Source organism: Papio anubis, chromosome 20 (assembly GCF_008728515.1).
Source record: "Papio anubis isolate 15944 chromosome 20, Panubis1.0, whole genome shotgun sequence".
Lineage (NCBI taxonomy): Eukaryota > Metazoa > Chordata > Mammalia > Primates > Cercopithecidae > Papio > Papio anubis.
This window is the reverse complement of record NC_044995.1, coordinates 16062741-16089020: the sequence shown is the minus strand read 5'-3', so window position 1 is coordinate 16089020 and position 26280 is coordinate 16062741. Positions and strand designations below refer to the sequence as shown.

Sequence of the window (26280 nt, the reverse complement as noted above, 5' to 3'; positions counted from 1 at the left end):
CCTATATGTTGGAAGATTTTTAGCAGCATCCCTAGCCTCTACCCACTAGATGACTTTTTGTTTGTTTGTTTGAGATGGAGTTTCACTCTTGTCACCCAGGCTGGAGTGCAATGCTGCAGTCTCGGCTCACTGCAGCCTCTACCTCCTGGGTTCAAGCGATTCTCCTGTCTCAGCCTCCCAAATAGCTGGGATTACAGGCACCTGTCACCTTGCCTGGCTAATTTTTGTATTTTTAGTAGAGATGGGGATTTCACCATGTTGGCTAGGCTGGTCTTGAACTACTGACCTCAGGTGACCCACCCGCCTCAGCCTTCCAAAGTGCTGGGATTACAGGCATAAGCCACTGAGCCTGGCAGAAGCCAGATCTTAAAGGGCCTTGCGGGGTACCAGGGAGCTATGGAAAGATTTTTAAGCAGAGGTGGGATATGGTAAGATGAGGATTAAGGACTCGCCAAATCTTAGAACTGTGCTTCTCAGAGCATCTTGCCCAGGGAAATGTAGAAATCCCCTTTGAGATTAAAAAAAAAAAAAAAAAAAATTCTCTCCAACTTGGGCAACAAAGAAAGATCCTGTATGTACAAAAATTTAAAAATTAACTGGCCACACTGGCATGTGCCTCTATCACTCTGGAGGCTGAGGCAGGAGGATCACTTGAGCCCAGGAATTGAAGGCAGTGATCTATGATGGCACCACTGCATTCCAACCTTCCAGCTTGGGTAACAGAGTGAGATCCCACCTTAAGAAATTGTATTTTATTTTCTTTTTTTTGAAACAGAGTCTCGCTCTGTTGCCCAGGCTGGAGTGCAGTGGCACGATCTTGGCTCACTACAACCTCTACCTCCTGGGTTCAAGCTGTTCTCCTTCCTCTGCCTCCTGAGTAGCTGGCATTACAGGTGCACGCCACCACGCCCGGCTAATATTTTGCATTTTTAGTAGAAATGGGGTTTCACCATGTTGGCCAGGCTGGTCTTGAACTCCTGACCTCAAGTGGTCCACCTGCCTTGGCCTCTCAAAGTGCTGGGATTATAGGCGTGAGCCACGTCCGGCCTGTGTAATTTTCATAAATGCTCACAAATGCACAACTCTGCTTAAATCTCCCATGCTTAGGGTTCACATATAACTCTACAAGTAAAACACATTTGTAGAGGAACTCGAGACCCCAAACCAGTAACATTCAGCTTAATGGTAACTTCATGATGCTGCTCTCCTGCTGAAACCACCTGGCCGCTCAAAGTGCAAATATGACGTAGACCACTACGCTGCATTTCTTTTGCATCCCTTTGCCCAGCTCTCTCATGGTTTTTCTCCCTCTTTTATTTTGAGGCAGAGTCTCGCTCTGTCACCCAGCCTGGAGTGTAGTGGTGCGATCACGGCTCACTGCAGCCTCGACCTCCCAGGTCGCCTGTAATCCTAGCACTGAGGCTGAGATGGGAGCATCACTTGAGCCCAGGAGTGAGCAACATGGTGAGACCCTGTCTCTGTCAATTTTTTCAACATTAAGGAAAATTGTTTGGACCCCACATTCAGTGTGTTCTCTGCTCACCCTCCACAGTTTGTGGCTCACTACTGTCACTGACCTGTGTGAGGCTTCTCTCCAATTCTCTTTTATTCCCAAATCTCAAATCAATTTCTTCTTCCCTGTAGGCAACCACTGACATTATTTTGTTTTGCTTTTTTTTTTTTTTTTTTTTTTTGAGACGGAGTCTCGCTCTGTCACCCAGGCTGGAGTGCAGTGGCCGGATCTCAGCTCACTGCAAGCTCTGCCTCCCGGGTTTACGCCATTCTCCTGCCTCAGCCTCCCGAGTAGCTGGGACTACAGGCGCCCACCACCTCGCCTGGCTAGTTTTTTGTATTTTTTAGTAGAGACGGGGTTTCACTGTGTTAACCAGGATGGTCTTGATCTCCCGACCTCGTGATTCACCCGTCTCGGCCTCCCAAAGTGCTGGGATTATAGGCTTGAGCCACCGCGCCCGGCTTGTTTTGCTTTTTAAATAAAGATGGAGTCTTGCTATGTTGCCCAGGCTGGTCTTGAACTCCTGGGCCCAAGCACTTCTCCCACCTCGACCTCCCAAAGTATTGGGAAGCCACTGCTTCTGACCCCATTCGGATAGTTTTTAATGTGAATCTTTTTCTTTGCATGAGGATAATTTTGCAAAATGTGCATTGCTAATAAGTAAGCATATATATATATATTTAACTTTTTATTATTAAAGTAGTTCATGCACACAGAATGGCAGAAAAATCATGCCAGTATTTCCACAAATGAGTACTCTCTTGTAACCAGCGCCCATATTAAAAAACAGAATAGGCCGGGCGCGGTGGCTCAAGCCTGTAATCCCAGCACTTTGGGAGGCCGAGACGGGCGGATCACGAGGTCAGGAGATCGAGACCATCCTGGCTAACACGGTGAAACCCCGTCTCTATTAAGAAATACAAAAAACCAGCCGGGCGAGGTGGCGGGCGCCTGTAGTCCCAGCTACTCGGGAGGCTGAGGCCGGAGAATGGCGTGAACCTGGGAGGCGGAGCTTGCAGTGAGCTGAGATCCAGCCACTGCACTCCAGCCTGGGTAACAGAGCAAGACTCCGTCTCAAAAAAAAAAAAAAAACAGAATATACAACGGGGTGTGGTGACTCATGCCTGTAATCCAAGTGCGTTGGGAAACCAAGGCATGATGATCACTTGAGGCCAGGAGATCAAGACCAGTCTGGGCAACATAGAGAGACCCCATATCTACAAAAAAAAAAAAAATTAAAAATTATCTGGGCAGGTCTAGGCACGCTGGCTCACACCTGTAATCCCAGAACTTTAGGAGGCTGAGGTGGGTGGATCACGAGGTCAGGAGATCGAGACCATCCTGGCTAACATGGTGAAACCCCATCTCTATTAAAAATACAAAAAATTAGCCGGGTGTGGTGGCGGGCGCCTGTAGTCCCAGCTACACAGGAGGCTGAGGCAAGAGAATGGTGTGAACCCGAGAGGCGGAGCTTGTAGTGAGTGGAGATCAAGCCACTGCGCTCCAGCCTGGGCGACAGAGGGAGACTCTGTCACACACACACACACACACACACACAAAAAAATTAGCTGGGTGTGGTAGCATGAGCCTGTAGTCCTAGCTACCCAAAAGACTGAGGTGGGAAGATTGCTTGAGCCCAGGAGTTCCAGGCTGCAGTGACCTAAGAAGGTGCCACTGCCCTCCAGCCTGGGCAACAGAATGAGATACCATCTTTAAAAAACAAACAAACAGAATGTGACATATGACAGACCCAGAAAAGCATCCTCATGCCACCTACCTACACTATAGTCCAAGGGCATACTCTCTTAACTTCTAACAACTCAGCTTCATTTCGCTGGTGTTTTAACTTTATGTAAATAGAATAATGCATTGTGTGCTGTTTTATGTCTGGCTTTATTCACTCAACATTATGCTTGTGGGAGATGCATCCATGTCTCCCTGTGCTTGTGGGTTGGTCCTTCTCCTTGCTGTATAGTGTGCCATGGTGTGAACGTACCACAGTTTGCTTATGGATTCACCTGTTGATGAGCATTTGGATTGCTGCTAGTTTGGGGCTACTATAAATGGCGATGTTGGGCCAGATGTGGTGGCTCACGCCTGTAATCCTAGCACTTTGGGAGGCCAAGGCGGGCAGATAACTTGAGGCCAGGAGTTCAAGACCAGCCTGAGCAATACAGTGAGAACCCATCTCTACTAAAAATACAAAAAAATGTGCTGGGTATGGTGGTGCATGCCTGTAATCCCAGCTACTCGAGACGCTGAGGCAGGAGAAGCACTTGAACCAAGGAGGCAGAGGTTGCAGGGAGCCAAGATAGTGCCACTGGATCTAGCCTGAATGACAGAGTGAGGCTCTGTCTTAAATAAATAAATACATAAAATAAATGGTGGTGTTCTCAAGTTTCTAGTACACATTTTTGGTGGGCATAAGCACTTGTTTCTGATGGTTTACACCCACCCAAGAGTGAAGATGTCCAATCACAGAGTAAGGGTACATATTTTATTTTATATGTATATGTATTTGTTGTTGTTAATTGAGACGAAGTCTCGCTATGTTGCTCAGGCTGGTCTCCAACTCCTGGGCTCAAGCAGTCCTCCTGCCTTGGCCGCCCAAAGTGTCTGAATTACAGGCGTGAGCCATGCGCCCGGCCAAGTGAGTATATATCTAACTTTAGTAGAGACTGCCAGTTTGTATCATTTTATATTCCCACTAGCAGTGTACCAGAGATTCATTTGCTGTGCACCCCACCCTTGTGATGGTCAGTCTTTTTTTTTCTTTTTTTTTTTTTTTTTTTTTTTTTTTGAGACAGAGTCTCACTCTGTCACCCAGGCTGGAGTGCAGTGGCACGATCTTGGCTCACTGCAAGCTCCGCCTCCTGAGTTCAAGCAATTCTCCTGTCTCAGCCTCCCATGTAGCTGGGATTACAGCCGCACACCACCACACCCAGCTAATCTTTGTATGTTTAGTAGAGACGGGGTTTTGCCATGTCGGCCAGGCTGGTCTCGAACTCCTGACCTCAGGTGATCCGCCTGCCTCGGCCTCCCAAAGTGCTGAGATTACAGGCGTGAGCCACCATGCCCGGCTGATGGTCAGTCTTTTTAATTTTAGCCATTCTGGTGGCTGTGCATTCTGCTGTGGTTTTACTTAGCATTTTCCTGATGACTAAGAACAACGGAGAAGGTGAAGCATATTTTCATACATTTATTGGCCATTCAGATATTCTTTTGCAAGATGCCCATTCAGGTCTTTTTTTTTTTTTTTTTGGTCTTTTGAGATGGAGTCTTGCTCTGTCGCCCAGGCTGGAGTGCCATGGCATGATCTCGGCTCACTGCACCCTCCACCTCCCGGGTTCAAGTGTTTCTCTTGCCTCAGCCTCCTGAGTAGCTGGGATTACAGGCGTGCGCCACCACACCTGGCTAGTTTTTGTATTTTCAGTAGAGACAGGGTTTCACCATGTTGGTCAGGCTGGTCTCGAACCTCCCAAAGTGCTGGGATTACAGGCATGAGCCACCGAACCCGGCCCCATTCAAGTCTTTTGCCCATTTTCTTATTAATTTGTCTGCCTCTTTCTGATGCTTTTGGAGGAATGCAAGTACGTAAGCAGACGTATGTGTTGTCAGTGTTTTCACCCACTCTGTGGCTTATCTTTTCACTGGCTTAACAAGGCCTTTGATGAACAGATTTTTTTTTTTCTTTTTTTCTTTTTTTTTTTGAGACAGGATCTCACTCTGTTGCCCAGGCTGGAGTGCAGTGGCTCAGTTTCTGCTCAATGCAGCCTCAACCCTCAACCTAACCTCCCAGGCTTAAGAGATCCTCCCACCTCAGCCCCCTGAGTAGCTGGGATTACAGGTACGGGCCACCATGCCTGGCTAATTTTTGCATTTTTAGTAGAGACGGGGTTTCGCCATCTTGCCCAGAATTGTCTGAAACTCTTGACTTCAAGTAATCAGCCCGCCTCGGCCTCCCAAAGTGCTGGGATTAGAAGTGCCCAGCCTGACGAACAAGATATCTTAATTTGAATGTAGTATAATTTAATAATTATTTAACAATCATTTCCTGTATGGCTAACATTATTTGTGTCTTGTTTAAGAAATCTTTGCCATCTTGGCTAACATGGTGAAACCCTGTCTCTACTAAAAATACAAAAAATTAGCCGGCCGTGGTGGTGCGCGCCTGTAGTCCCAGCTACTCGGAGGCTGAGGCAGGAGAATGGCCTGAACCCGGGAGGCGGAGCTTGCAGTGAGCCGAGATCGCGCCACTGCACTCCAGCCTGGGCGACAAAGCGAGACTCCATCTCAAAAAAAAAAAAAAAGAAAGAAATCTTTATCTATTCCAAGGTTATGGAAATAGTCTTTGATGTTTTCTTCTGAAAACCTAATTTTTCTTTTCTTTTTTTTTTTTTTGAGACGGCGTCTCGCTCTGTCACCCCGGCTAGAGTGAACTGGCGTGATCTTGGCTCACTGCAACCTCCACCTTCCGGGTTCAAGCGATTCTCTTGCCTCAGCCTCCCCAGTAGCTGGGACTACAGGCACATGCCACCACGCTCGGCTAAATTGTTGTATTTTTAGTAGAGACAGGGTTTTGCCATGTTGGCCGGGCTCATCTTAAACTCCTGACCTCAAGTGATTCTCCCACCTCAGCCTCGCAAAGTGCTGGAATTACAGGCGTGAGCCACTGCACCTGGCCTAAAACCTTATTTTAGTCCTTTCACATTTGGATTTGTAAGCGGAATGAAATTTATTTGTATATATTATTGTGTACAGTGCAGGTCAGTTTGTTTTCGTCCCCCATATGGATATCCAGTTGACTCAGGTCCATTTATTTATCCTTTCCCTGAACTGCAATGTCACTTTGTCATAAATCTGAGAGCCACTTATCTATGGGTTTCTGCATGCAGGTATTGCTGTAACTGATACAGGTTTTATCATGTTCCAGATTGCATTCTTTGCTTTTTTGTTTTGTTTTGTTTTGTTTTGAGACAGAGTCTCGCTCTGTCTCCCAGGCTGGCATGCAGCGGCATAATCTCGGCTCACTGCAACCTCCACCTCCCGGGTTCAAGCGATTCTCCTGCCTCAGACTCCGGAGTATCTGGGATTACAGGCGCACACCACCATACCTGGCTAATTTTTGTATTTTCAGTAGAGACGGGGTTTCACCATGTTGGCCAGGCTGGTCTCGAACTTCTGACCTCAGGTGATCCATCTGCCTTGGCCTCCCAAATTGCTGGGATTACGGCTGTGAGCCACCACGCCCGGCCACATTATTATTAGTATTATTTTCAGAACTCTGCCTTAAGACTCATCCATGTATCTCTGAGTGCATTTGTTTATTTATTTATTTTTAAGACAGGGTCTTGCTTTGTCACCCAGGCTGGAGTGCAGTGGTGTGATCTCGGCTCACTGCAACCTCCAACTCCTAGGTGGCCTCAAGTGATCCTCCCACCTCATCTTCTCCAGTACTACAGGTACTGCAGAACTGCAGGTGCACTCCACCATGCCTGGATAATTTATATATTTTTGTAGATAGAGACAAAACCCAGGTTCTCCCCTGGGTTCGAATTCTTGGGCTCAAGCAATCCTTCCACCTTGGCTTCCCAACGTGCTGAGATTACAGAACCATAATGAACCAGTGCACCCAGCCAAATTAAAGTCTTATCCTAAGGAAATGTGTTTCACTTGTGATTGTTATTGGAGAAGAAGTTATTGGAGAAGAATGTATAAATGGTAAAAAGCTGGGCATAATAGTACTTGCCTATAGTCCTAGCTACTTGGGAGGCTAAGGGTGGGAGGATCATTTGAGCCCAGGAGTTTGAGATCAGCCTGGACAACATAACAAGACCCCCATCTCTCCAAAAAGTAAAAATGAAAAACATAGCCAGCTGTGGTGGTGCACGCCTGTAGTCCCCTCAGGAGGCTGAGTTGGGAGTGTCCCTTGAGCCTAGGAGGTCAAGGCTGCAGTAAGCCGTGATCATGCCTCTGAGCCACCGCCTGAGTGACAGAGTGGGACTGTCTCAAAAAAAATAAAATAAATAAAATAAATAAAAGAACTCAATATAAGCACAATAGCAGACAGAGGAAACTTGTCATTTGGCCTGGAGTATTTTAGTTTGTTTGTTTGTTTTGAGACAGGTTCTCCTTTTCTTGCCCAGGCTAGAATGCAGTGGTGCGATCATGGCTCACTGCAGCCCCGAACTCCCAGGCTCAAGCGATCCTCCCACCTCAGCCTTCTGAGCAGCTGGCACCACAGGTGCACACTCACCATGCCTAGCTATTAAATTTTTTTTTTTTTTTAAGAGACGGGAGCCTCACTATATTGCCCAGTCTGGTCTCAAACTCCTGGGCTGAAGTGATCCTTCCACCTTGACCTCCCAAAGTGTTTAGATTACAGGTGTGAGTCACCTCGCCCAACCTGGCCAGGAGTCTTGAAAGCCCAAAGGTATCTGTGTCAGTTATGGTCCTGGCAGGAAGCAGATGGCATCCCACAAAGGGGTAAAGTTGGGGCAAGTTTAATGAAGGGACTATTGACATAGGGGTGGGCAGGATTGAGGGAACCTACAAGGGCAGCGGGGACCCGCAGCGTGCAGAGAAGGGAGCAGTGAGAGAGGAGAGAGACGTCATCAGCAGGAGCTGGGGATGTAGAGAAAGAAACCAGGCACTGCCAGGTGCAGGTCAGGCAGGGAGGGAGGGAGCAGGAAGCAACAAAGCCGTTGACTCCTCTGATCTCCTGCTGGCCAAACCCAGTTGGAAGTCTGAGGGGCTCTGAGCGTTGGGGAGTCCATTCATACAGTCCACACTGGCCAGCCTCCCTGGACCCACCACAGCACGGGGAAGAGGAGTGGAGGGTGGCACCAGAGGGGGAAACGGAAGACCCCTACACAGTAAACACACCAACATGGTCAACATTCAACGTCATCTCAGGTCAGGGCAACACTCTGAGATTTTTTTTTTTTTTGAGAGAGTCTTGCTGTTACCTAGGTTGGAGTGCAATGGCGCAATCTCGGCTCACTGCAGCCTCCACCTCCCAGGCTCAAGTGATTCTCCTGTCTCAGCCTCTCGAGTAGCTGGCATTACAGGCACACACCACCACGCATGGCTAATTTTTGTATTTTTTGGTAGAGAGAGGATTTCACCATGTTGGCCAGCTGGTCTCAAACTCCTGACCTCAAGTGATCCGCCCACCTAGGCCTCCCAAAGTGCTGGGATTACAGACATGAGGCACCATGCCCAGCCCCATGACAATGCTTTCTGTTTTGTGATTTCATTTTGATGATACCCAAAGAAAGTGAATAGAAACTGATCCTGGGCTGGGTGCAGTGGCTCACACCTGTAAGCCCAGCACTTTGGGAGGCTGAGGCAGGAGGATTGCTTGAGCCCAGGAGTTTGAGACCAGCCTGGGCAACATGGCAAGATCCTGTCTCTATAAAAAATACAAAAATTAGTCAAGTGTGGTGACGTGCGCCTGTAGTCCCAGCTACTGGGGAGGCTGAGGTGGGAGGATTACCTAAGCCCAGGGAGGCTGAGGCTTCACTGAGCCATGATCATGCCACTGCTCTCCAGAGCCTGGATGACAGAGTGAGGCATAGAAAGAAAGAAAGAGAGAAGGAACGAAATTGAGAAAGAATGAAAGAATGAACAAAAGAAAGAAAGAAAGAAAGAGAAAGAGAGAAAGAGAGGGAGAAAGGGAGAAAGAGAGAGAAAAAGAGAGAAAGAGAGAGAGGGAGGGAAGGAAGGAAGAAAGGAAGGAGAAAGAAAGAAAGGAAGGAAGGAAGGAAGGAAGGAAAGAAAGAAAGAAAGAGAGAAAATAAAGAAATTGATCCTGGACCATCTTAATGGCAACTTCATAAAGGATGATACCCCTGTGTGTGTGTGTGTGTGTGTGTGTGTGTATATATATATATATTTTTTTTTTTTTTTGAAACAGGGTTTCACTCTGTCACCCAGGTTGAAGTGTAGTGTTACAATGATGGCTCACTGAAGTCTCAACCTCCTGGGCTCAAGGGATTCTGCCATCTTAGCCTCCTGAGTAGCTAGGACTATAGGCACAGGCCACCATGCCTGGCTAAGTTTTAATTAATTTTTTTTTTTTTTTGAGACAAAGTTTTACTCTTGTTTCCCAGGCTGGAGTGCAATGGCGTGATCTCAGCTCACTGCAACCTCCGCCACCCAGGTGCAAGTGATTCTCCTGCCTCAGCCTCCTGAGTAGCTGGGATTACAGGCGCCCGCCACCATGCCTGGCTAATTTTTATGTTTTTAGTAGAGACGGGGTTTTACCATGTTGGCCAAGCTGGTCTCGAACTCCTGACCTCAGGTGATCCAGCCACTTGGCTTCCTGAAGTGCTCTGATTACAGGCGTGAGCCACCACACCTCGCCTGATTTTTAATTTTTTACATAAATGGGGTCTTGCTTATGTTGCCGAGACTGGTGTGAAACTCCTGGCCTCAAGCAATCCTCCTGCCTTGGCCTCCCAAAGTGCTGGGATTATGGGCATGAGCCACCATGCCTGGCCTGATTTTTCTATTCCTGATTGCAGTCTTGTCAGCATGGAGCAAGAGTTGAGAACTGAAATGCCCACCGAGACCAGATGGGCTGCATATGCTGAGAGAACTGGGACCTCCTGTAAGAGGGCAGCACCCACACAGCCCCCGCAATGGCAGCCTGGCAGGAATGGAGGTCCAGGGTTGCCCTATTGGGTGATATTTCATGAGAAGCCAAAAATCTAAATTTTTTTAAGACAAAATCTTCCTATTTTAAAATGTTGGCAACTGATTTACATTTTTATAAAACGCAGTGGGGGTGCAACCAAATATATCTCCGAGGCTGGGCACAATGGCTCATGCCTATATCCCAGCACTTTGGGAGGCTGAGGCGGGCAGATCACCTGAGGTCAGGAGTTCAAGACCAACCTGACCAACATGGAGAAACCCTGTCCCTACTAAATATACAAAATTAGCTGGGCGTGGTGGCACATGCCTGTAATCCCAGCTACTCAGAGGCTGAGGGAGGATAATTGCTTGAACTTGGGAGGTGGAGGTTGCAGTGAGCCAAGATTACACCACTGCACTTCAGCCTGGGAGACAGAGGGAGACTCCATCTCAAAAAAAAAAAAAATATATATATATATATATATATATATGTATGTATGTGTGTATATATATACACACACACATACACACACACATGCACACACATACACACCCACCCCTACCTCTCTCAAGTATAAGTTCCCAAAATCAATGATCCCCAGAATCCATTGAAGAAAGCCAAATCTAGTCCAAATCCTTCTTTTTGCAAATATGAAAACTGGGGTCCAAAGAGGGGAGATGACCTTGAGAAGTCACCTGGCCAGTTATTAATAGAGACAGGGCAGAACCCAGTTGTCCTCATTCTGGTACCACCCTGGGGATGCACTAAAATTCCACTTTGGCTGTAGCACTAGCCAAAATCTGCTATTTGGTGTGGGCGTCATTTGTTAGAAGGCAGAGGAATAAATACTCAATTTAGCATCTTTTCTGCCATCACTTCCTCAGGTATGATTGATGATCAGTATTAACGTAGGGTACCATCTTATCTAAACAGCACAAAACCCACATTGACACAAACAAGATACTTCCTTTGCATTTACTGTTAATATTTGCATATTCATTTTCAAACTAGAGGTAAACGTTCAAGGTGCAATTTAAAGTTAAAAAATACAGATAAGTAAATGTATATTTTCTAGTGCTAGAGTAAAAAGCAATACTTTTTAAAAAATTTGTATTTTTGGCCGGGCGCGGTGGCTCAAGCCTGTAATCCTAGCACTTTGGGAGGCCGAGACGGGCGGATCACGAGGTCAGGAGATCGAGACCATCCTGGCTAACACGGTGAAACCCCGTCTCTACTAAAAAGTACAAAAAACTAGCCGGGCGAGGTGGCGAGCGCCTGTAGTCCCAGCTACTCGGGAGGCTGAGCCAGGAGAATGGCGTAAACCCGGGAGGCGGAGCTTGCAGTGAGCAGAGATCCGGCCACTGCACTCCAGCCTGGGTGACAGAGCCAGACTCTGTCTCAAAAAAAAAAAAAAAAAAAAAAATTTTATTTTTAATTTTAGTGGGTACATAGTAGTTATATGTATTTATGGGATAGATGCTTTTGTGTTGCAGACAATCCAATTATACTCTTTTAATTATTTTAAAATGTGCAATCAGGCCAGGTGCAGTAGCTCATACCTGTAATCCCAGCACTTTGGGAGGCCGAGACGGGTGGATCACTTGAGTACCGGAGTTTGAGACAAGCCTGGGCAACATGGCTAAACCCTGACTCTTCTAAAAATACAAAAATTAGCCGGGTGTGGTGGTGCATGCCTGTAGTCCCAGCTATTCACACAGCTGAGGTGGAAGGATGGCTTGAGCCCAGGAGGCAGAGATTGCAGTGAGCCATGATCTCACACCACTACACTCCAGCCTGGATTTGATACAGGGCAGACCCTGTATCAAAAAAAAAAAGAGAAAGATAAGTACAATTAAATTATTATTGAATGTAATCACCTTGTTGTACTGATATCAAATGCTAGACCTTATTCATTCTTTCCATATTTTGTACCCATTAACCATCACCCCTTCCCTTCACACCACTATTGATAATATTACAAAAGGTAAATTTTATGAAAAAGGAAATTTTTTTTTTTTTTTTTTTTTTTTTTTTTTGAGACGGAGTCTCGCTCTGTCGCCCAGGCTGGAGTGCAGCGGCCGGATCTCAGCTCACTGCAAGCTCCGCCTCCCAGGTTTACGCCATTCTCCTGCCTCAGCCTCCCAAGTAGCTGGGACTACAGGCACCCACCACCGCGCCCGGCTAGTTTTTTGTATTTTTTAGTAGAGACGGGGTTTCACCATGTTAGCCAGGATGGTCTCGATCTCCTGACCTCGTGATCCACCCATCTCGGCCTCCCAAAGTGCAGGGATTTCAGGCTTGAGCCACTGCGCCCGGTCAATTTTACCCTATTTTTTTACAAACAAGAAAATTGAGCCTTCAAGAGGCTGAATAAGTCACCCTAAGCAGATGTCAAGTTCAAATTTTTTTTTTTTTTGAGACGGAGTCTCGCTCTGTCGCCCAGGCTGGAGTGCAGTGGCACGATCTCAGCTCACTGCAAGCTCCGCCTCCCAGGTTTACGCCATTCTCCTGCCTCAGCCTCCCAAGTAGCTGGGACTACAGGCGCCCGCCACCTCGCCCGGCTAGTTTTTTGTATTTTTTAGTAGAGATGGGGTTTCACCGTGTTAGCCAGGATGGTCCCGATCTCCTGACCTCGTGATCTGCCTGTCTCGGCCTCCCAAAGTGCTGGGATTACAGGCTTGAGCCACTGCACCTGGCCGAAAAAGGAAATTATTGAGAGATTTCAAATGGTTGAAGGGGAAATAGACTGGAAATACACATTTTTATTCCTGAATTAATAGAAAACTTAATATTAATAGGAAACTTAATATTATTTAGTAATGGGATTTTAACAGTAACCGTAGCTTAATGGAGAAACTATTTCTCCCTCCCAGATAACCTCGAGATGAGCAACCCAGTTGGCAGGAAGACTTAGCTCAGAGAGGTCAGTGTAGATTCCTGGTTAATTTCATCTTATGTTCTGCAGACCTTGACCTTGATTTTCCAGTTTATGGGAGTTAGGGGAAGAAAGAGGAAGGCCAGGCAGCAATTTTCTTTTTCTCTTTTAAACTTTTATTTATTTATTTTTTGAGACAGAGTCTTGCTCTGTCACCCAGGCTGGAGTGCAGTGGCGCGATCGCCGCTCACTGCAACCTCCGCCTCCTGGGTTCAAGCAATTCTGCCTCAGCCTCCCGAGTACCTGGGATTAGAGGCGCCTGCCATCACACCCGGCTAATTTTTGTTTTTCTGGTAGAGATGGGGTTTCACCATGTCAGCCAGACTGGTCTCAAACTCCTGACCTCAGGTGATCCACCTGCCTCAGCCTCCCAAAGTGCTGGGATTACAGGCATGAGCCACCGTGCCTGGCCTAAACTTTATTATTTATTTATTTAGTTATTGGAGGCAGAGTCTCACTCTGTAGCCCAGGCTGGAGTGCAGTGTCACGATCTCAGCTCACTGCAACCTCCGCCTCCCTGGTTCAAGCGATTCTTGTGCCTCAGACTCCTGAGTAGCTGAGATTACAGATGTGTGCCACTAAGTCCTGCTAGTTTTTTCTATTTTTAGTAGAGACAGGGTTTCGCCAAGTTGCCCAGGCTGGTCTCGAACTCCTGAGCTCAGGCTATCCACCTGCCTTGGCCTCCCAAAGTGCTAGGATTACATGTGTGAGTCACTGTGCCCGGCCTTTTTAAAACTTTAAATTATGAAATAATTACAGATTCATAGGAAGTCACAAAGATAGTACAGATGACAAAAGGCATGTAACTGGCTGGGTATGGTGGCTTGAGCCTGTAATCTCAGCACTTTGGGAAGCCTAGGTGGGAAGATTGCTTGAGCACAGAAGGTTGAGAGCAGCCTGGGCAACATTGCAAGACCTTCATCTCCACAAAAATAAAACAAAAAAATCAGCCGGGCATGGTGGCATGTGCCTGTAACCCCAGCTACTCAGGAGGCTGAGGTGGGAGGATTGCATAAGCTTGAGAGGTTGAGGCTACAGTGAGCCATAATTGTGGCACTGCACTCTAGCCTGGACGACAGAGAGAGATTGTGACTCCAAAAAAAAAGTAATTCTACTAAAAAATGTCAAAAGGATTTGAATAGATATTTCTCCAAAGATATACAACTGTCTGATAAGAGCATGAAAAGATGCACAATTTCACTTGCCATTAGGGAAGTGCAAAAGAAAACCACAATGAGGTACCACTTCACACCCACTAGGATGGCCATAGTTAAAAAAAAAAAAAAAAAGGAGGGGGAAACAACTAAAACACAGTGGGGCTAACATCTGTAATCCCAGCACTTTGGGAGGCCAAGTTGGGTGGATTGCTTGAGCCCCGGAGTTTGAGACCAGCCTGGGAAACATAGTGAGACCCCTGTCTCTACACCAAATACAAAAATTAGCCAGACCTGGTGGCATGTTCTTGTAGTCCCAGCTACCTGGGAGGCTGGGATGGGAGGATCACCTGAGGCTGGGAGGCAGAGGTTGCAATGAGCCAAGATCGCACCATTGCACTCCAGCCTGGGCAATGGAGTGAGACCCCCATCTCAAGGGGGAAGAAAAAGGAAGGGTTGGGAAATAGCAAGTGTTGGCAAGGATTTGGGGCCTTCACACATTGCTGGTATAGCAACTTTTTAAAAAAATTTTTTACTTTTTCTGAGACGGGGACTGGCTCTGTCACCCTTGCTGGAGTGCAGTGGCGTGAGCACAGGTCGCTGCAGCCTCTACCTCCTGAGCTTAAGCGATCCTCCTGCCTCAGCCACTCAAGGAGCTGGGACTACAGGGGCATGCCACCCTGCCTGGCTAATTTTTTGTATTTTTTTTTGTAGAGACAGAGTCCTCACCGTGTTGTACAGGCAGGTCTCCAACTCCTGAACTCCAGCAATCCACCCACCTTGGCCTCCCAAAGTGCTGGGATTACAGGCATGAGCCACCATGCCTGGCCTATGGTGCAGCTACTTTGGAAAACAGTTTGACAGTTCCTTAAGGCTGGGCACGATGGCTCATACCTGTAATCCCAGCACTTTGGGAGGCTAAGGCCATGGCTATATTTATCCGTGTCCCCACTGAACTGAGCTCTGTGAGGGCCCTGTCTGTATTCACAGAGTCTTGAACAGACACAGACTGTGTGTTCGAATATTTATTGAATGAATGAATGACTAGAGCCAACTGGGGTCACAAGTGGGGAAGACTTCCTGTACAAGTGACATCTCAGGAAAACTTCAAGGGACAGGAAGGTTGTCACCAGGTGGGTGGCAGAGGGTAGGGGAAGGCGTCCCAGGTAGGAGGAGACATGGCTGCTGAGGCTGGACTCTCTCTCTCTCTTTTTTTTTTTTTTTTTTGAGACAGAGTCTCGCTCTGTCGCCCAGGCTGGAGTGCAGTGGCGTGATCTCGATTCACTGCAACCTCTGTCTCCCTGGTTCAAGCAATTCTCCTGCCTCAGTCTCCTGAATGGCTGGAATTACAGGCATGCACCACCACGCCCAGCTAAGTTTTTTTTTGTATTTTTAGTAGAGACAGGGTTTCACCATATTGGCCAGGCTGGTCTTGAACCCCTGACTTTGTGATCTGCCCCTCTTGGCCTTGCAAAGTGCTGGGATTACAGGCGTGAGCCACCGCACCCGGCCGACTCACTCTTTTTTTTGTTCGTTTTTGAGATGGAGTCTTGCTCTGTCGCCCAGGCCTGAGTGCAGTGACGCGATCTTGGCTCACTGCAGCCTCCGCCTCCCAGGTTCAAGCAATTCTCCTGCCTCAGCCTCTCCAGTAGCTGGGATTATGGGCACCCGCCACCATGTCCGGCTGCTTTTTGTATTTTTAGTAGAGACAGGGTTTCACCATGTTGGCCGGGCTGGTCTTGAACTCTTACCTCAAGTGATCCGCCTGTGAGGGGGGACTCTTGCAGCGAGCCGGGCCTGAGCAGGCTTGGCTCGCGAAGGGCTGGGGTGAAGATGGAAGCTCCTGGGAGCTCATCAGGGCCTGTCCTCCAGATGAGCGGGAAGCCGTGCAGAAGAAAACCTTCACCAAGTGGGTGAACTCGCACCTTGCCCGCGTGGGCTGCCACATCGGGGACCTCTATGTGGACCTCCGGGACGGCTTCGTGCTCACGCGGCTCCTGGAAGTGCTGTCTGGGGAGCAGCTGGTGAGAGGGCCTGAAGGGCTGGGGCAGGGGTCCTCCCTGGGGTCTCAGGCTGGGGTTGGGCTTCTCTGGAAGGGCTGAACTGCAAGTAGGGGCCTGGCTCATGGGCGGGTGGAGCGTGCTAGAAGGGCCCTGTGGGTAAGAGGTCCCTCTACATGGGTGTGTGGGGCTGTGGCGCTGAGGCGGAGCTCGGTTGTGAGACACCTGGGTGCATGACTGGAACCGAAGCTGATGACCAGCTAGCTACAGTTGCGAGGCCGGGCTTCTATGGAAGGGGAGGCGCTCTGTTGCAAAGGGCAGGGCTATTAGATAAGGGAGGAGTTTTGTTAGAAGGGACTGGCCTGGGGTATGAGCTAGCAGGGGCATGGCTATAAAACAGCGGCAGAACTGTGTTGCGGGTTGGGGGAGTGGGGAGTGGATGAAGGTGCGGGGCTCTAGGCTAAGGGGCAGTGTTCTTTAGTAGGGTGACACCTAGGTCCTGGGTGTCTAGGGACGCAGACGGTGTCCTGGGATGTGGCTTGTTGTATGAGTTGGAGCTGTGTCTCTGGGTTGAATGGGGTTTCATCTAAAAGCGTGGGATTCTCAAGGGGTAGTACAGATTCGTTAAAGGACTGGAGCCTGGAGCCTTCAGGGACTTGTGAGGGGCATGGCGATAGAATAGGAACAAACAGCCGGGTGTGGTGGCTCATGCCTGTAATCCTAGCACTTTGAGGGGCCAAGGCGGGAGGAACACTTGAGCCCAGGAGTTTCAGACCAGCCTGGACAACATAATGAGACCCCCATCTCTACGTTTTTTTTTTGTTTGATTGTTTTTGTTTTTAAATTAGCCAGGCGTGGTGGCGCGAGCCTGTAGTCCCAAGTACCCAGGAGGTTGAGGCGAGAGGATTGCTTGAGCCTGGGAGGTCGGTAGGCTGCAGTGGGCCATGATTGCACCACAGCTCTCCACTCTGGGCGACAAGGCCAGACTCTTGTTTCTCTCTTTTTTCTTAAAAAAAAATTTTTTTTTTAAATAGATACGAGGACCCACTATGTTTCCAGGCTGATCTAGAACTCCTGGACTCAAGCTATCCTCCAGTTTCGGCCTCCCAAAGTGCTGGGATTTCAGGCGTGAGCCACAGCACCTGGCAGAGACCCTCTCTGATAAATAAATAAATAAATAAATACCCACGCGCTGTGGCGAGACTCCGTCTCTACAAAAAGAATTTTAAAAACTCAAAGAGCATTAGCCGGGCGTGGTGGCGGGCACCTGTAGTCCCAGTTACTCAGGAGGCTGAGGCAGGAGAATCGCTTGAACCCAGGAGGCAGAGGTTGCAGTAAGCCAAGATCGCGCGACTGCACTCCAGCCTGGGCGACAGAGCGAGACTCCGTCTCAAAAACAACAACAAAAGCAAAAAAAAAAAAAGTAGGAACCAACGCTGTTGGAAGTGAGCTATAGACATGGGGAAGATCACTGGGGCAGGGCAGAGCTTAATTGGAATGGGCGTGGCTCTGGGTAGGGATCATAAAGGGAAGCAGTGAGGCAGAGGCAGCGAGGGGTGTGACACAGGATTTTTTTTTTTAGACGAAGTCTCACTCCCTCACCCAGGCTGGAGTGCAGTGGCATGATCTCGGCTCACTGCAGCCTCCGCCTCCCGGGTTCAAACGATTCTCCTGCCTCAGCCTCCCGAGTAGCTGGAATTGCAGGAGCCCGCTGCCACGCCTGGCTAATTTTTGTATTTTTAGTAGAGACAGTGTTTTGCCTTGCTGGCCAGGCTGGTCTCGAACTCCTCGCCTCAAGTGAACCACCCACCTCGGCCTCCCAAAGTGCTGGGATTACAGGCGTGAGCCACCGTGCTGGGGCGGCCATGGGATTAGCGGCAAAACATTGGTGGACGAGAGAGGGATCCAATGCCAGGGCCAGCGCTGTGGCTATGGGCTAGGAGGGCGGGGCTTCATGATGAGGGGGCGTAGTTGTCAGGTTGGAAGTGGGGCGCCTGTGGAAGGGGCAGAGCCAGGGACGTGAATAAGCCTTGAAGGGTTGTGACTCTTGAAAGGGTCTGGCTATGGGACGGGGCAGGGCTTCTTTAGAAGGACTGAGTCCTGCGTCTTAGTTGAAACGAGAAGAGGATAGCCTGATCCTGGACACGCAGGGGGCGTGGCCATGGGAGGCGGGCTTCTTTGGAAGGGGCGGGGCCGAGGGAGCCATGCTCCTGTCTGTCCAGACCCCCGATCGCCCACCGCCCCTGTCGTCCTAGCCCAGGCCCACGCGCGGCCGCATGCGGATCCACTCACTGGAGAACGTGGACAAGGCGCTGCAGTTTCTGAAGGAGCAGCGCGTGCACCTGGAGAACGTGGGTTCACATGACATCGTGGATGGGAATCACCGGCTGACGCTGGGGCTGGTCTGGACCATCATCCTGCGCTTCCAGGTGACCCTCGAGTGGCCCCTGTCAAGCCCCGCACCAGTAGGACTTAGGAAGGCGTTCCCCACCGTTTACCCATTCATTCATTCCTTCCAATAATATCCTTTTTTTTTTTTTTTGAGACGGAGTCACTCTCTGTCGCCTAGGCTGGAGTGCAGTGGCGTGATCTCTGCTCACTGCAAGCCCCATCTGCCGAGTTCACGTGATTCTCCTGCCTCAGCCTCCTGGGTAGCTGGGACTACAGGTGCCCGCCACCAGGCCTGGTTAATTTTTTGTATTTTTAATAGAGACAGGGTTTCACCGTGTTAGCCAGGATGGTCTCGATCTCCTGACCTCGTGATCCAACTGCCTCAGCCTCCCAAAGTGCTGGGATTATAGGCGTGAGCCACCGCGCCCGGCCAGTAATATCCCAATATGCTGGAATCCTATTCCAGGTGGTAGGGATGAAAATAATGATGAAAGTAATTGTCATATCACCACCATCACGATAATCATGTTATGTTGTATCGACCTTGTTTCAAACACTGTTCTAAGCACTTGACATTTAATACACATAGCAACCCCACAAATTAGACACTATTTATTAGCCCATTTTGCCAGTGAGGAAATGGAAGCACAGATAGGAGGTGTCATCTGCCCAGGATCACACATAGCTGGGTATTGGAGCTGAAATTAGAATCCAGGCAATCTTGATCCAGCATAGAGACAAACAGACAAAGATGTGCCTTTTAGGAGCTTACATTGTGGTGAGGAGAATAATGAATAATAGCAGAGACAGTGTTTTACCATGTTGGCTAGGCTGGTCTCGAACTCCTCGCCTCAAGTGATCCACCCGCCTCGGCCTCCCAAAGTGCTGGGATTACAGGCATGAGCCACTGCGCCTGGGTGGCCACGGGATTAATGGCAAAACATTGGTGGACGAGAGAGGGATCCAATGCATAATGATGCATAATAAATACATAAATATGTAAAGAAGACATATATGGAAAAAGGACCAGTTCTAGTTAGAGAAGAAGTGTAAAAAGCTATGCAGGGCCAGGTGAAGTGGCCTGTAATCCCACACTTTGGGAGGCTGAGGTGGGAGGAACACTGAGGCCAGGAGTTTGAGACCGGCCTGGCCAACTTAATGAGACCTTTAAAATTTTTTAAAAATTAGCTGGGCACGGTGGTGTGTGCCTGTGGTCCCAGCAGCTACTCAGGAGGCTGAGGCAGGAGAATCGCTTGAACCTGGGAGGCGGAGGTTGCAGTGAGCTGAGATCGCACCATTGCTCTGTAGCCTGGGCAACAAGAGCGAAACCCCATCTCAAAAAGAAAAGAAAGAAAGGAAGAAAGGAAAGAAAAGAAAGAAAAGAGCCAGGCGTGGTGGCTCACGCCTGTAATCCCAGCACTTTGGGAGGCCGAGGCAGGTGGATCATGAGGTCAGGAGATCAAGACCATCCTGGCTAACACAGTGAAACCCCGTCTCTACTAAAAATACAAAAAATTAGCCGGGCGTGGTGGTGGGCACCTGTAGTCCCAGCTACTTGAGAGGCTGAGGCAGGAGAATGGCGTGAACCTGGGAGGTAGAGCTTGCAGTGAGCCTAGATTGCACCACCACACTCCAGCCTGGGCGACAGAGCAAGACTCTGTCTCAAAAAAAAAAAGAAAGAAAGAAGGGAGGGACGGAGGGAGGGAGGGAAGGAAGGAAGGAAGGAAGGAAGGAAGGAAGGAGGGAAGGAGGGAAGGAAAGAAAGAAAGATCCCTCTGGGTTGGAGGTGTTCACCAATATTGGGAGCCAAGAGCCCAGGGAGGAGGATGAAGTTGGATCAGGGTGGGACTATGTGGAGGCAAAAGGGGGCAGGCTGGGGAGACACTCAGGGAGTGGAGTGGACAGGCCTTATGGGAGGGAAGAGGGAGACGGTGTCCAGGGGAAGACTCAGAGCTCTGACCTGGGGACTAGAGGATGATGGGGCTGCCCTGAGACAGGGACAGGGAGAGGGAGCAGGTTTGAGGAACACCCTGAGGGCCAGTTTGAAATAGGTCCAGTGGTTATGGGTCCAGGACATAGAAGAGCTGGGGGACATCTAGGAGTCCACTGGGTCCTGGGCATGGAGCTCAGGGAACAAGGAGACACTGGAGACAGGTATGGACACTGTCAGTACAAAATTGGGGAATGAGATCATGAGAGTGGGAGATCACTGCTGGCAGCTGGAGCCTTGCAGTAGGGGCTGGGACCTCCTTGGAAGGGTCTTGGTTCTTTCCCTTGGAACCCACATGCCAAACCTAGTTCCTAAATCCAGGACCCAAGTCTCAGATACCCACCTTAGGCTCTAGAATCCACTCTAGATTCTGGGCCATTCAGAACTTTATCAAACACTACTAAGTGAGATACAACCATGCACAAAACAGGTAAACATCCCTGTGGTCCTGGAGCTTTTACATTTTAGTGGGGAAAGCAGTAAATCTGATGAAAAGATAAAATGTATAGGCTGTGGTAAATGCTAAGAAGATAATAAAACAGGGAAGGGGATATGAAATTTGGGTGCGTGATGAGATTTAAAATCAAATGGTCAGTGAAGGCCTTACAGAGAAGGTCACATTTGAGTAAAGACCTGAAGGAGGTTGGAGCCATGTGGGACTTGGGGAAAGGATATTCCAGTTAAAGGGAACAGCCAGTGCTAAAGGACCAAGGAGGGAGAATGCTCGTGATTCAGGGAAGAGGCCAGCAGGTATGGAGTGGAGTGAGCTGTTGAAGATGAGGTCATCAATTTACTGAAGGGAGATCATGGGAACTTTCAATTTTACCTTGAATGAAACAGAGATACGGAGGGTGTTGACAAGAGGAGCAAGGATCTGATTTGAGTGTTCACAGGGTCCCTCTGTCTGCCAGGTAGGTAACAGATTGTGGATGCGGGAGTGGGGAGATCAGCATGAAGGCCACCGCACTAACTTAGGCAGGAGACAGCGGTGACTTAGACCAAGAAAGTGGCCCAGATGCTCAGTTTGGAGGCTTCCTTGGAAACTGAGACCTGAGTCCTAACTGCTCCCCTAATTGTGGATGTCCTGGCCCACTCCAGAACTTATCCTCACACTCCTGAACCCCCACTCCCAGCTAGAAGCTGCCTCCCCCATCTCCTCTGTCACCTGCCACCCTCTCTGGTAGCAGATGGTGAGTGGGGGGCGTCTCCAAGCCTCAAGCTCTCCAGTCCCTGGTAGCCATTTTTTGTATTTTCACAGATTCAAGTCATCAAAATTGAGACTGAGGACAACAGAGAGACACGCTCAGCCAAGGATGCTCTGCTCTTGTGGTGTCAGATGAAGACAGCTGGGTAAGCACCCCCAACACCTTCCTTAGGAGGTTAGGCAAGTGGTCCCCTAACCTCTGCAGTTCCTTCCCAGACAAGAGCTCAAGAGGCAGCCCATGTCTTCAGGGTCAAAAAGTTACATCTGAAGCTAACCAACTGGTAAATAAAATATATCCACGTCTCCAGCCTTGACTAATAATCCTTCCTAACATGCTGGAAGGATGGGTTCAAATGTATTTATTTACTTAGAGACAAGGTCTTGCTCTGTCACCCGGGCTGGAGTGCAGTGGCATGATCATAGCTCACTGAAGCCTTGACCTCCTAGGTTCCAGTGATCCTCCCTTCTCAGCCTCCCAAGTAGCTGGGACCACTGCACCCCACCCAGTTTCAAATGTAGAACTCTTGGCCTCACTGGGCACAGTGTCTCATGCCTATCACTTTAGGAGAATGAGGTGGAAGGATTACTTGAGGCTAGGGCTTTGAGACCAGCCTAGGCAACATAGCAAGACCCCATCTCTACAAAAAGTTGGTTTATTGTTGTTGTTGTTGGACACACGTCCATAGTCGTAGCTTCTCAGGTTCTCAGGAGGCTGAGATGGGAGGATTATTAGAGTCCAGGAGTTCAAGGGTGCAGTGAGCTACAATCATGCCACTGCACTCCAGCCTAGGCTACAGAGCAAGACCCTGTCTTGAAAATAAATAACAAACAAATAAATGAACAAATAAATAAATAAAAATAAAAGAGAACTCTTGGACTCCTCAGAGACCAATGCTGGAACGAGGTGAACTGTCCCCAGCCTGCTCTCTTCTCTCTGTCCCCCATCCCATTTCATCCTACATTTCAAGAGATCTCACATCCACCTATGTGGACCTTCAGCGCTATGTCCAAGCTCTGGCCACCCTCTCCCGCTATGAGCATCACCCTTCTGCCTCACAGGGCATACACAGGAAAGTTCAAAGTCCTGGGTCCCTTCAGTGTGGCTGAGCTGGCGGCGGGGTGGAGTGCAGGCTCTACTGGGCAGGTTCCCTTGGGTCCCCAATTCTCTGCCCTGCAGGGAGCAGTAAGACCTGAAACTCAATTGTCCCCTGTAGAGCAGCCCCTAGGAGGATGGAGGGAGGGGCAGGTATGGGATGGAGGTGGGCTTCTCTGACGCTCATCCTTCTGGGCTGTCTGTCTTGCAAGGGAGATCATGGGGACTTTTACCATCTGTTTCTCCATGTGTCTGTCTGTCTCTATGTCTGCTTTTCCTTGTACTTATCTCTTTTCTCCTCCTTCCTTCTCTCCTTTCCTCCTTCCCTTTTCTCTTCCTTCATGTCTTCTTTCTCTCTCCTCTCCTTTCTCTCCCCATCTCTGTCTGTATCTTGCTCTCTCCCTGTCTTGCTATCTCTCTGCTTCCTCCTTCTCTCCCTCTGCTTCCTCCTTCTCTCCTTCCCTCTTCTGTCTTCTTTCTTTTGCTTCTTTTTCTCTCCTCTCCTGCTATCTATCTATCTATCTATCTATCTATCTATCTATCTATCTATCTATCTCTTATCTATCTATCATCTATCTATGTATCTACCTATCTCTCTCTCTAACCACCCAACACCCACCCACCCATACATCTTTCGATGTTCTACCCCCTCTCTCTCACCTTCCTTCCCTATCATTCGGTCTCCCTCTTTTTCCCTCTTTCTTCCCTCCTAACTCTCCCCAATCTCTGCCTCCGTTTCTCCCTTCACACTTCCAGTTACCCTGAGGTAAACATCCAGAATTTCACCACCAGCTGGCGGGATGGCTTGGCCTTCAATGCCCTCATTCACCGGCACAGGTACCACTCGGCCTGGGGCAGCCCAGCCCTGCCCTGCACCCTCCCATATCCCCGCAGCTGCACACCTGTACATGTACGTGTGTAGATGGCACACACAGACATAAAGACCCATCCCTTCACCTCTACACACACATACACTTTTCTTTCCCTTCACACACATGTCCTGCACATTTACACACAGGAACACCCACACAGGCTCCTGTCCAGGCCACATACCCTGTGCACACACATGGACACACATAAGCCCTCGCACAGATGTGTGCAAACACACAGATACCCACACACGTGCACAGTCTGCCCACAAGGTAGGAAGGTCGGTCCCCTGTCACTGTCCATGCTGCTGTGTACCCAGCACCTCCTCCTATCAGAAAATGCTTTCTCAGGTCAGGCACGGTGGCTCACGCTTGTAATTCCCGCACTTTGGGAGGCTGAGGCGGGTGGATCACCTGATGTCAGGAGTTCAAGACCAGCCTGGCCAACATGGCAAAACCCCATTTCTACTAAAAAAAAAAAAAAAAAAAAAAAAAAAAATTAGCCAGGCGTGGTAGTGCACCCCTGTAATCCCAGCTACCGGGGAGGCTGAGGCAGGAGAATCGCTTGAACCTAGGAGTTGGAGGTTGCAGCGAGCCAAGATTGTGCCACTGCACTCCAGCATGGACAACAGTCAGACTCCACCCCTACCCCCACCCAAAAGACAAGAAAAGAAAAGAAAATGCTTCCTCAAAGTGAGCCCCTAGTGTCCCCATCCCTGTACACCCACAGATTGATAACTTGGGGCCTGCCATTGAAATGGCTGAGGGTCAGACACCCACACAAATTATACACACATCATCATCGTCCACATGACATATCGGGGAAACTGAGTCTCAGGCGCAGGAAGGGGCTTGTGGTGGTGTAGCAGAAGCCAGAATCCAGCATTTACTGCTGTGGACACCTGTCCACTCACAATCCCTGCCTCTTACACCTACACACACTCGTATACACATAGGGAAACCCAGACCCACCTCCATATACAGAAACTCACAAGCTGCACCAGGGTCATCCTCACACTAGGTGACATTCGCTCAGTGTTTTCTACGCACAGGCACTGTTCTAAGTGCTTCCCACTAAAGCATTCAATAGTCAATGTATCCATTCAATGTGTCCGATCCACCTGTGGGCAGGTGCTATTTTTATTTATTTATTTATTGTGAGGGTGAGTCTCACTCTGTCGCCCAGGCTGGAGTGCAGTGGCAGCATCTCAGCTCACTGCAACCTCTGCTTCCCAGATTCAAGCGATTCTCCTGCCTCAGCCTCCTGAGTAGCTAGGATTACAGGCGCCCGCCACCACACCCGGAGAATTGTTCTATTTTTAGTAGAGATGAGGTTCCACCATGTTGGCCAGGCTGGTCTTGAACTCCTGAACTCAGGTGATCCACCCACCTCAGCCTCCCAAGTAGCTGGGATTACAGGCATGTGCCACCATGCCCAGCTAATTTTGTATGTTTACTGGAGATGGAGTTTCACCATTTGGGCCAGGCTGGTTTCAAACTCCTGACCTCAGGTGATCTGCCTGACTCAGCCTCCCAAAGTGCTGGGATTACAGGCAAGAGCCACCGTGCCTGGCCGGCAGGTACTATTATATCTCCATTTTAGAGGAAACCCAAGCACAGAGAAATGCAGTAGCTCATCCTGAGTGACACAACCAGGATGTGACCAAGCTGGGGCTCAAGCTCTGATGAACTGGCTCTGGTCCCCACATTTCTAACCACTGCATAACACCACATAAGAATCCCCAAAGTAAGCATGTATGTGTCAACTGGTATATTGTGTCCTGGCCAGGCACAGTGGCTCACACCTGTAATGCCAGCACTTTGGGAGGCCTAGGCAGGTGAATCACTTGAGGTCAGGAGTTCGAGACCAGCCTGGCCAACATGGTGAAACCCTGTCTCTACTAAAAATATAAAAATCAGCGGGGCGTGGTGATGCACATCTGTAATCCCAGCTACTCGGGAGGCTGAGGCAGGATAATTGCTTGAACCCGGGAGACGGAGGTTGCAGTGAGCCGAGATCGCACCCCTGCACTCCAGCCTGGGTAACAGAGCGAGACTGCATCTGAAAAAAAAAAAAAAAAAAAAAAGAAAAAAGAAAAGAAGTACATGTGTCCTTACACAACACATATAAGGGCTGTACACACTCGTATTGTCATAGGACTTCACAGAGACATACACAGGCATGCACCGTGTGAGCTCATCTCTTCCAAGCACACTCAGGCTGGCCTACCCATTCGTCTGTGTGCACAGGCCAGCCCAGCAACAAATGCACATGCACACACACATTCCCGGGAACCCACAGAGACATGCCTGCGTCCATCACACTCACATCACAGCTAAATGCTGCACAGCACACACAGCATGCCCCTTGGCTAGACTGTGCCCTTGTGCCCCTTGCCCTGGGTGGCGCTCAGACAAGGGTGGCCTCCTCCCGGCTTGCCCGCCGGCTCTGGAGCCTGCCTGCTGCCTGCCTGCTCTGTGCCCCTGCCC

The 26280-nt window shown here is 49.2% G+C and overlaps 1 protein-coding gene across 6 annotated transcripts in view; it reads left to right on the top strand.

Moving 5' to 3' along the window:
* Positions 1-26280, top strand: part of SPTBN4 (spectrin beta, non-erythrocytic 4) — a 118942-nt gene that overhangs the window by 12333 nt on the left and 80329 nt on the right. For 5 of the 6 annotated variants that reach the window (XM_021931115.2, XM_021931114.2, XM_031659449.1 and 2 more), the window contains 4 exons: positions 16116-16267; positions 18499-18672; positions 21883-21974; positions 23678-23758. In XM_021931115.2, coding sequence (XP_021786807.1) covers positions 16116-16267; positions 18499-18672; positions 21883-21974; positions 23678-23758 — 499 coding nt within the window. Of the gene's footprint in view, positions 1-16115; positions 16268-18498; positions 18673-20335; positions 21536-21882; positions 21975-23677; positions 23759-26280 lie in introns of those variants that run through there. The other variant, XM_021931117.2, reaches the window with a different exon arrangement.